Here is an 11569-nt window from a genome sequence, read left to right on the forward strand (position 1 = left end):
ATCCCCAGGGCCCAACCCAGGCCTTGGCTCACAGTAGGTACTCAGCACCTGTTTAGTTGTTTGAATGAAGCACTGGTCCTTCTATAAGGAGTCCACTTTCCTGAGTTACTGGCAGTCACTCACCCAGCATCAAAGTCCCTCATCAATAGGAATACTCAAGCCAGAAGGGATTTCAATAAATGAGAAGCCTGATTTTCAAAACCCAAACCAAATTACCTTCAAGCAAACTAGAGCAAAATTCTGTTACTAACCTTTAAATCAGAGATTTGCAAACGTGTGATCTTGACCACACTAAAACAATTTACATACCTAGTACACGTGTATATTTAAACACACCAATAACTGAAAAAGTGGCAACAAAACTGCCATTCAAGTTGCACTTTCTTCTACTTACTTTTGAAGTCTACGATCCAGTAAGTTGACTTCAAGAGCCACAAATGGATCACCAACCATTTAATAAACACTGCTTCAGATGACTCTAGTTTGATAAACATGAGAAATCAGATCTTTCTAAAAATACCTAAACAAAGAGTATTTATTATCTGTGTGCCAGTAATTCAAGGGGGAGGCTTTCTTTTCCCACTAGAGCAGCCCAGCCAAAAAGGTATGAAGGGGCTCTGGACTATAGTTGCTTAGGACAATTTGGGCCCTGCAGGATCAAGAAGTGAATAAAGCCACGTGTCAGTCCCTACCACAGAGCTTGATACAAAGGAGTCCCCAGTCTTTGCTTCCTTCATTTTTAAACCCTCACCTTTCCTGTGCCTAGGAACTTCTACCAGAGCCTGATGCTTCTGAGGATACAACTATCCCAGGTGCATTCAGCGGGCAAGAGTGTACATCTTATCCATTCGGCCTGCCTCTGAGAGAATGAGAAATTTTAAAGCAAACATTGGGTTGTCAGGCTTCTGCATTGTACTCAAGTTTATGTTACACTATCCATAGTTCAATGTATACTCTCTGTAAAGGCACCTCAGGTTTCCCTCCTACACCTAAATAATTGTCAAGTTTCCTACTCTCCTTTTTAGGTACACACAGACTTCACAAAGGGGAAAGGCAGTGGCAGTGGGGTGGATGCATATTAACATGACTCAATACTTTTTATTGCCTAGGAAAATGGTTGGTTACAGACCACAAAGATTCAGGAAGACCTACTGCTTGGGCCCAACAAGAGACACTCTCCCTCTCTCAATTCAGAGTCCTTTGGAATATGAGATGACAGGATTTTCCTTATATGGCTCTGGCAGGAGGTCCATGACAGTATTCAGTACAAGGAGAGTCATACCTGACCCTAGCTGAGAGTGGCTGTATAAGGTGAGCCAGACTCATTTTAATTACTTCGGTGTGACCCTGAAAACTCGGATGTGGATGGCCGAGTTGTTTCTGATGCGGGTCAGCGGCTCTCGTGTATCAGTCTCTGGTTCCAGTTCATCAATAAGTTCCACTGTGGAGGTATTGGCAGCCACCTGCAAGGACCCAAAGCTGCCCGCCTGCAGCTGTAGGGCAATGTTGATTGCGCGACTGATGGCCAGGCCCAAGCCATGTATGTAGATCTCGGTGCATGCCTTCTGACCCCGCGCTCCTCCGTCCAGCAGCTTCTGGCAACGGGCCAGCTGGGCCTTAAAGTCAGTCTTCATGTTGACATAAATGTCATTGGGCCTCCGGGGCAGGCGGTGGGGCAGCCGCTTCCGAAGGGTGTATTCCACCGGATCCAGCTCAGCCTCCACGGCCCCACGGTGCTCTCGGTTTTCTGCCATGTTGCGTGCCCTGGCATGGGAAAAAGGCAAGATCAGCAAGGGGTGACCAGCGATTTTGTTGCCTTTCCTACACCATTTCCTGTCCCAAAGGTGTAGCCAGCAGGGGGCGCACTCAACGCCCCTCTTCGCTTCCGGCCTCAGTCCCCGCCCATCACCTCAAGCTTTCGCGTCTCCTCCGCCACCAGCTCTGAGTTCCTATTCATTTATCACATCACCCCCTACCTCAAGCCCCGACACCACCCTCTTCCCTCTCTTTCGCGCCTACTATCTCTGGTCCACAGTGGCCTCCTGTGCGCACGCGACCCTCTCCCCTGCCAGGTCACTCACGTGTTGTGCCAACCAGCTAATAGAAAGTGCAGCCCAGGACCCCCAGACCCGAAGAAAGAAAGAGAAGGAAAGGGGCGCTCAAAGGAACGCCAGATCGCAGGCAACCCACACCGGCTTCTGCGAGATCCAAAAGATCCAAGAACCGCCTTCCGGGCCTCCGTTCGCCCCGCCCCTTATCTTGAGCGCCCGAGCAACCGCGTGAGATGTTTGAGTAACGCGAGGCTTCCCGGAGTGATGGGATCCACCACGGTGCACGCCTCCGAGGCGGAGCTCAGCGGCAGGGGGCGGGTATCGAGTGGAAGCGGGGAGGACCTAGGAGGAGGGGGGTCGGCCTCCCCAGGCCAGTCCAAGCTCCTGGCCCACGGAGGGGTCTTGGAGTTGGGGGATAAGGGCGGCTATTCTAGGGGCATGGAGAATGTGAGCAAGGGTCTTGCAAAGACAGCAGGGAGCGCTGCGAATTCAGGAGAACGGGATTGCAAAGGAGCCTGAAGACGAAGTCTGGGCTCCTGCCTCCATTGCAGTTCCTCTGGTGAAGGAGGCGTGACAGAGTTGACAGAGCTGAACTCCTGCCCAAAGTCCCTGTTGCCCAAAGACGGAGGGGGGCATTGACTGGTGAGGTTTGGCCCTCAACAGAGGACAGCGTCCCTGGACTCCCCTGCAGTTCACAGGGACAGACCTGTCCCTCTCCCCTGTCTGTTGCTAGGCTGACCCCAGGCCCGGCCTTGGGGACCCAAACTATGAGGCCCCGGTTTCAAGGCTCCCTGGGGGTACGCTGACCCACCCATACCCCTCAAGTATCACCCACCAGTTCCTCGGTGGCTCCCCGCGACCTGGGAGCAGGGACTTGCGCCCCCTAGTGGGCAGGGCAAGGCGAAGCACTGGTGGTGGGGCGGGGGTCCTGGCCCCCTAAGACCAGTGGGGAGAGGTTGACTTTGCCTGGGGAGGGGGTTCTCTGCCCACAATGGTACAGCTTCTGGAGAGTGACCTTCCAAAATGCGTTAGGCCCTCATTGGGGATCTTGAACTACTCTCCGCTTGAGTTTTCCCATCATTCAAATGGGGTAACTCCTGTCTTGCCATGGAGTTGTGAAGCCCAATATAACCTTATGAACTGGAAGCCTATACATGTGAGTTGGAATTTTTATGGCCCCCAGACCCCTCTCTAGTTGCCTAGGGTGGAGTCTAACCTCATTTTACTGTTGGTTAGAAAGAACTCCAAGCACTAGTTAAATCCCATAGTTCTTTTAGCTTCAGATTCTTTCATTAACCACAAGTTTTGGGGGAGTATGGGGTGGTGGTGGTGGTGAGGTAGTAGGTAAAGAGGAAAGGCTGTTTACAACCCTATTCTGTCTCAGAAGTGACATCTGAGCTGAGTTTTAATGGATAAACAGTTCTTCCAGGAACCAAGTAGTACTCTGGAACAACTGATCAGTATTTTTAAAAGAAGGGAAGCATAATCTAAGCTTCTACCTCAAGGAACTAGAAAAAGAAGAGCCAAATAAAGCCAAAGCAAGAAGATGGGAGGAAGTAATATAAAGGAAAAGTCAATGACAGATGGAAAGACAATAAAGAAACTCAAACCAAAAGCTAGTTCTTTGAAAAGATAAATAAAATTGATCTAGCAAGACTGGCTAAAAAGAGAGGACAAAAAAAGAAGACTCAAATTATGATTATAGAAATGAAAGTGGGGATAGCACTAGAGACCCCTCATACACTACAAGATACTAAGAGAGTAATACAAACAATTCTACACACAGAAATTGGACAACTTAAAGTGGACTAATTCCTAGAAAACCACAACCAACCAAACTCACCCAAGATGAAATTGATAATCTGAATAGCCCTATAACTATTAAAGTAATTAAATTAATAAATAGCTTTAAGAAAAACCTTTAGAAGAAGGAATATCTAGGCCCAGATGGTTTCACTAGTGAATTCTACCAAAGGAAAAAATAACACAAATTTAACTCAATCTCTTCCAGAAAACAGAGTAGGAAGGAACATTTCCCAACTTATTTTATGAGGTCAAAACCAGACAAATACAAATGAAGAAAACTACAGACCAATATCTCTCATGAACAAAAATGCAAAATCCTCAACAAAATGTTAGCCAGTTGAATCTAACGGTAGTCTCCCTTTATCCACGGTTTCACTTTCCACTATTTCAGTTACCCATGGTCACCTGGCATCTGAAAATATTACATGGAATATTACACAAGTAATTCATAAGTTTAAAACTGTATGCTGTTCCGAATAGTGTGATGAAATCTTGCCTTCCTGCTCTCCTGGGATGTGACTCATCCCTTTGTCCAGCATACCCACACTGTATATACTACCTACCCATTAATCACTTAGAAGCCATCTTGGTTATCAGATGAACTGTCGAGGTATCACTTATTTTACTTAATGACCCCAAACAGCAAGAGTAGTGAGGCTGGCAATTAAGATATGCCAAAGAGAAGCAGTAAAGTGCTTCCTTTAAGTGAAAAGGTATGTATATAGAAGAAACACAGTAATATATAGGGTTTGGTACTATCTGTGTTTAGGTAACCACTTGCGTCTTAGAATGTATCCCCCTCAGATAAGTGGAGACTACTGTATATAAAAAGAATTATAAACCATGACCAAGTAGGGCTGATTTCAAAGATGGTTCAACATAAGAAAGCCAATCAATATATCTACCACAGCCAGGCCGGGCGTGGCTCAGAGGTTGAGCATCGACTTAGGATCCAGGCGATCGGGGTTCGATTCCCGGTCAGGGAACATGCCCGGGTTGTGGGCTTGATCAATGACTCTCTCATTGACCTATGATCCAGGAGATCACGGTTCAATTCCCAGTCATCATCATTGATGTTTCTATCTCTCTCTCTTTCTCTCCTTTCCTCTCTCTGAAATCAATAAAGATATATTTAAAAAACAAAAAACACTATAACTTTCTTAAAAATATATATATATATATCTACCACATTAACAGTCTAAAGAAAAAAATTCAAATGATCACATCAATTGATGCAGAAAAACTATTTCACATAATTTAGCATCCATTTCTGATTTTAAAAATTCTAGGCGAACAAAGAATAGAAGAAACTTCTTCAACCTGATAAAGAGCATCTACAAAAAACCTACAGCTATCATTATACTTAATGGTAAAAGACTGGCCACCTTTCTTTTAAAAGAATGTCTTCTGCCCGGCCAGGCATGGCTCAGCGGTTGAGCATCATCCTAGGATCCAGGAGATCGCAGTTTGACTCCTGGTCAGGGCACATGCCCGGGTTGCGGGCAGAGGGCGTGCAGGAGACAGCTGACCAATGAGGACTCTCTCATCATTGATGTTTCTATCTCTCTCTCTCTCTCTCTCTCTCTCCTTCTCTCTTCCTCTCCATGAAATTAATAAAGAGATATTTTTTTAAAAAAACAAATTTTAAAAAAGTCTTTTTTTATTTGAATTTTTTTTTACATATATCCTTATTGATTTCAGAGAGAGGAAAGGCTGGGAGAGTTGAAACATCAATGATGAGAGAGTTGTCATTGATTGGCTGCCTCCTGCACACCCCTGACTGGGGATCGAGCCTGCACACAACCCAGGCATGTGCCCTGACTGGGAATTGAACCGTGATCTCCTGGATCATAGGTCAATGCTCAAACGATAAGTCATGCCCAGCCAGACAAAAAGAATGTCTTCTTTCACCACTCTTATTGTTGGAAGTCCAAGCCAATGCAATAAAGCAAGAAAAGGATACCAATTGGAAAGAAAGAAATAAAACTGTCTCTATTTGCAGATGACATGACTATATACATAAAAAATCCCAAGGAGTCTACAAAAAAAAGTATAAATAAATGAGTTTAGCAAGCTTGCAGGATATAAGATTAACATACCAAAAAAATCAATTGTAGCCCAGCCGGCATGGCTCAGTGGTTGAGCATCGACTTAAGCTCCAGGAAATAGCTTTCAATTCCGGGTCAGGGCACACGCCCAGGTTGCAGGCTCGATCCCCAGCAGAGGGCGTACAGGAGGCAGCCAACCAATGACTCATCATTGATGTTTCTATCTCTCCCTCTCTCTGAAATCAGTAAAAATATATTTTTAAAAAAAAATCAATTGTAGTCCTGCTGGGCATGGCTCAGCAGTTGAGCATCGACCTAGGATCCAGGAGATCACGGTTCAATTCCCAGTCAGGGCACATGCCCGGGTTGTGGGCTCAATCCCCAGCAGGGGGCATACAGGAGGCGGCCAATCAATGACTCTCTCATCATTGATGTTTCTGCCTCTCTCTCCCTCTGCCTTCCTCTCTCTGAAATCAATAAAAATCATATTTTTAAAATAAAATAAAAATCAATTGTATTTCTACATACTGGAAACAAACAATTGGAAACTAAAATTTAAAACACAATAATATCATTTACAATTACCCCAGAGATGGAGGAAAGTAGGAGAAATATTTACATATAAGCCTAACAAAACATCTACAAAATCTGTATGCTGAAAAACTACAAAATGCTGATGAAAAATATCAAAGATTTAAGTAAATACAGAGCTATACCATGTCCGTGTATCAGAAGGCTCAACAGTGAAGATATCAATTCTCTCCAAACTGATCTCTAGCTTTAATACAATTCCTATGAAAATCCCAGCAAGAATTTTTGCAGATTTAAACAAGTTTATTGTAAAGTTTATATGGAAAGACAAGAAAAGTTAAAGCAATTTTGAAAAAGAAAAAATTGGAATCACACTCACTGATTTTAAAACTTATGATATAAATACAATATCAAGACAGTGTGGAATCTGCCAAGGGATAGACACAAAAATCAATAAAATGGAACAGAGAACCCAGAAATAGATTCACACAAGTACAGCCAGCTGCTTTTTGACAATAGTGTAAAAGCAGTCGAATGGGGAAAGAATAAGTCTTTTCAGCAAGTGGTGTTAAAGCAATTGGACAAATAGGCAAAGAACTGAACTTCAGCCCTATGAAAAAAATTAACACACCCTAGCCAGTTTGGCTCAGTGGCTAGAGTGTTGGCCCTCCTACTGAAGGATCTGGGCACATACTTGGTTGCAAGCTCAATCCCCACCCCACTTGGGGCGAGTGCAGGAGGCAACCAATTGATATGTCTCTCTCACATCGATGTTTCTATTTCTCCCCCACCTTTCCACTCTCTTTAAAAAAAAATCAGTGAAAAAAATATCCTTGGGTGAGGATTAACAAAACAAAAAAAAATTAATACAAAATGGATGGTAGATCTAAATATAAACTATAAACCTTTCAGAAGAAAACATCTTCATAACATAGGGTCAGGTGAAGAGTTTTTTGACACAACTCCAAAAGTACAATCTATTAAAGAAAAAAATTGGTAAATTGTACTTCATCAAAATTAAAAACTTTTACTCTGTGAAAGCCCACATTAATAGAATTTAAAAAGCTGCCACAGAATGGGGGAAAAATATTTGCAAATCATATCTGACAAAAGACTTGTATCCAGAATATATAAAGAACTCTCTAAACTCAAGAGTTAGAAAACAACTCAATTAGAAAATAGGCATAAGTCTTGAACAGATACTATCAGGATGCCAAATAAGCACATAAGATGTTCAATATCGTTAGCCATTAAAACTATGATGACTACTATGTACCTATTAGAATATCCAACATAAAAAATCTTGACAATACCAAGTGCTGACAAGAATGCAGAGAAACTTGTCATACATACGTATGGATCTCTTATGCACCACTTGTGGAAATGGTAAATGGTACAGCCATTTGGAAAGCAGTTTGGCAGTTTCTTGTAAAACTAAACATACAAGCACCATATGACCCACCAGAATGCTCCTGAGCACTTAAAACCTGTACACATACGTCATAGCAGCTTTATTTGTAATAGTCTAAACTGGAAACAACCCAGGTGTCTTTCAGCAGGTGAACAGTTAAACTGTGGTACATCCACACCATGGACTACTACTCAGCAATAAAGGTGGGATCAAGGAGCCCTGTTAGATGATTGGAATATTGGTTATATCATAGAATACTATGCTAAGCAGCTCATAGTTAGTGTGGAAGGCAAATGTGCAAGATAATATGACCAGTGGGAAGAATGTACAGGATTTGGTAGACCCCCAAGAGGGAATAGCCAATGTGACCTTGGAGGAAGCAATGGCTAAGCTGAGACAGAATGTCTAGCAGTGGGGCTCATATCCTGTGTACTTCCTCATGTTACAATGGAGAGGTCTAGAAGGACTAAGTTCTGGAAGATAGGGGAGAAGAGTAGGAACCAGAGCAAAGGACTCAGGAGCAGCTAGTGAGATAGGAGGAAATCCAAGGGAGTATGGAAGCCAGGTGAAGAAAGCATTTCCTGGAGGAAGGAGTGACTGACTATCATATGCTGCTGAACCAGTGGATTTAGCAATGTGGGTCACTGGTGACTTGAAAGAAGTTATATTTGGTAGACCAAAGAACTTAGTACATGGTAGAAACTAATTCTGAATGCAATAAATTAATTTTAAGGCCCATTTTTGTCTGTTAATTAAAAATAAGAAGTTTGTGAACTATTACTCAAGTTGTGTTCCTTTTTGTGATGTCAAAAATATGTTTTCCAAACTTTGACATCCAGATAAATATAAAGGTTCACAATTTAAGTGGGTGAAGCCAAGCTCTGTAATAAACTGATTTGACACTAAGATGGTCTTTATCTTTTTACATTTCATTGAAGACAACCACCACAGAGGAATCTGCCATTAAGAAAAAAGGCAGCCCTAGCCGGATTTTCTCTGATTAGAGTGTTGGCCTGAGGACTCAAAGGTCTCTGATTCGATTTCCGCCAAGGGCACATACCTTGATTGCGGGCTTGATCCCTGGCCCGGGTTGGGGGCATCCGGGAGGCAACCAACTGATGTCTCTCTCACGTCAGCTTTTTTTTTCTCTCTCTCCCCCTTCTTCCACTCTCTCCGAAAAGCAATGGAAAAAATATCCTCAGGTGAGGATTAAAATAAAAATCACAATAAAAATTAAAAAAAAGAAAAAAGGCAGATCATGGCTGTTTAGACTTTTTTCTTATGGGACATGCATCTTCTATTTTTATTTTTTAAGTTTATTTTTTATTGCCCATAGTATTACAGATGTCCCTTATTTTCCTCCCACTGGCCCCTTCCACCCAACCCCCTTGGCTGCTTAGTCTTGAGACTTTCTTTTCATCTAGATTAATCATCTAACCAAATCTGTTTAGTTCTAAAGCTTGCAATTTATTCTTTTAATATGTCTTCATTGATTTCAGAAAGGAGAGAGAGGAAAAGAGAGACAGAAACATCCACGATGATAGAGTCATTGATTGGCTGCCCCCCTTACGCCCCACACCAGGGATCGTGCCCACAACACAGGTACGTGCCCTGACTGGGAATTGAACAGTGATCTCCTGGATCATAGGTTGATGTTCAACCGCTGAGCCACACTGGCCAGGCAAAAAATCTTGCAAATTTAAAACAACACAGTCCAAGACATTTTATAGCATAGCACCCAAATAAAAATATTTTAGGTCTAAGTGTATTGTTTGTAATTTTTTTCTTTAGTACTGTATGGGAGAGTGATATAGTTTCCTTTCTCAAAGAAGGTGCTTATAGGATTCATTTCCATAGTGTCAGCAGCAGCAGCAATGGGGGGAAAGGACTTGCCCAGGGTCACAAGCTGGTACACAGGAAACCATGGGGGATGATTCCAATTTTATATCCTGGAGTCATTTTGCTCTCCTCGACTCGCTGCATCTAGTGGGTGCTACTCTTGGATCAAAAACATTTTCACGGTAGCATTCAAGGCCCTGAACTGAAATGTCACTTCACTGCTCGTCCAACTAGCAATCCAGATCCTCTTCTCCCATCAGCCTGCATTGCCACTATTCTCAAGGGGATGCCCACTTTTCCTAAATCTACCTAAATCTTGCCCCCTCCTTCCAGCTCAGCACAAGCCACCACTGTCCCCAACTGCTCCCAGTCCACAGAGGTCTCCCTTCCCTTTGCCCCTGTACCATTTCTCCATCATAATTTACAATCTCAGATTTGCTAATTAATAATAAGGCATGCTAAGACCTCACTCATTCAGAGGTTAGGCTGCTGGTAACCTCCAACCACCCAGAACACAATCTAGCAAAGTTAAAAAACAAACAAAAAGCAACAACAAAAGCTTTTGAGTAAAAACAAAACAACACAGAAACAGCTGTCATAAGCTATACTAGGAGAATTCTGACCCAAGACTGGATTCTGTTGATACATTTGCATACAGTGTTAACAATCTGAATATTGTGGACCCTGTGTAACCAAAAGCCGTTATTAGCTAACATTTGTGGAGTACTTGCCCTGTGCCAAGCACTGTGTTAAATGCTTTACCATATAATTCAGAGGAGAGAGATGAAATTAATTTGCCCAAGGCCACAGTTGGTGATGGATGGAACCAGCACAGGAGCCCTTGATTTAAACTACTGCCCTTTTCCAGCCTGTGAGCAAGCAGTTTGATTGGCAACAGAGGCAAGAATCCAGTCCGCAAGAAAGCAAACGGAACTGAAAAAAGCAAACACTAAAACTACAAGTGCAGAGAAGCCTGAGGGTGGGGGGTACTCAGTGCAGGAACAAAAGGCCTTACTGGTTGCTCCTAAGGTCCACGCTCGGTTATGGCACAAGTCTGAACTTACTTTTCCCTGTTTTGAGAAGGATTATTTTGTATTTGGTAACAGCTGTTCTAGGAAGCTGGATAGTAGAGTATACATTCTGGAATGATTTATAAAGAAAATGATGAAAACACAAACTGTTTCATCATAAAAGGCTCAGGGACTCAGAGAAGTCATTCCTGAAAACCACTTTTTTAAACAAAGGAGGTGTCAATCTAAGTTTTACATTTGCATAGTAGCTTATCTCCTTTCAAAGCCTTTCACATTCACCAATTTTAATTCTTTCAGGACTCCTGGAAGGGAGTGGAGTAGGGGCGGGGGATGGGACAGAGAACAACATTAACTCCTAATTACCACAAAAGAGAGTCACCTATTAGTCAGTGGCAGAGCCAGATAAAACTCCAGGTCTCACCAGCCAGTACTGCCTCGGACTGTTCCTAAATCATTAGGTTGCCCACTTCTTGCATATATCCTAAAACATCTGATAAACGCACCTCTATATTGTATGTGGTCTCTTTCAACACAGGCAGGCTTCCTGGAGGAAGCCGACTGATCAGAGGCCGGCGATAGTCACTAGCGGCCGCCTCTGAGACCATCGCGCTTCACGTGTCGGGGGGCAGCCAGGGAGTACCCCGGGGGCACCCCCCAAACCCCTGACCGCAGTGAGTCCCGCGTCACGTGACGAGACGGGCTCCCGGGTCACGTGTCGGGGGATTTGGGGGCGGCGGGCGTCCCGGCCACCCCGGCGGGGCACGCAGGGAGCAGGCGAGGCCCTAGGGGTCGGGCCGGCCGGAGCGGCGGCGGGAGGCGGCGGCAGCGGCGGCGGCGGAGGGGGCGGCCCTG

The 11569-nt window shown here is 43.9% G+C and overlaps 1 protein-coding gene across 3 annotated transcripts; it reads right to left on the minus strand.

The window, feature by feature from the left end:
- Window positions 1-558: 558 nt before the first annotated feature.
- POP7 (POP7 homolog, ribonuclease P/MRP subunit) lies at window positions 559-11528 on the minus strand. 3 transcript variants are annotated; one of them, XM_081133577.1, is made up of 2 exons: window positions 2082-2248; window positions 559-1764 (listed from the first exon to the last, which is right to left on the minus strand). In XM_081133577.1, the coding sequence occupies exon 2, from the start codon at window positions 1752-1754 to the stop codon at window positions 1332-1334; it is 423 nt and encodes a 140-aa protein (XP_080989703.1). In that variant the 5' UTR covers window positions 1755-1764; window positions 2082-2248; the 3' UTR covers window positions 559-1331. The 3 variants fall into 3 exon arrangements, with proteins under 3 accessions (XP_080989703.1, XP_080989704.1, XP_080989705.1); XM_081133578.1 differs by having other exon boundaries at window positions 913-1764; window positions 2191-2258; XM_081133579.1 differs by lacking the exon at window positions 2082-2248 and adding an exon at window positions 11221-11528 and having other exon boundaries at window positions 1080-1764.
- Between the last annotated feature and the right edge of the window lie 41 nt (window positions 11529-11569).

This window comes from Miniopterus schreibersii (assembly GCF_964146895.1).
Source record: "Miniopterus schreibersii genome assembly, chromosome: 3".
NCBI classification, from domain to species: domain Eukaryota; kingdom Metazoa; phylum Chordata; class Mammalia; order Chiroptera; family Miniopteridae; genus Miniopterus; species Miniopterus schreibersii.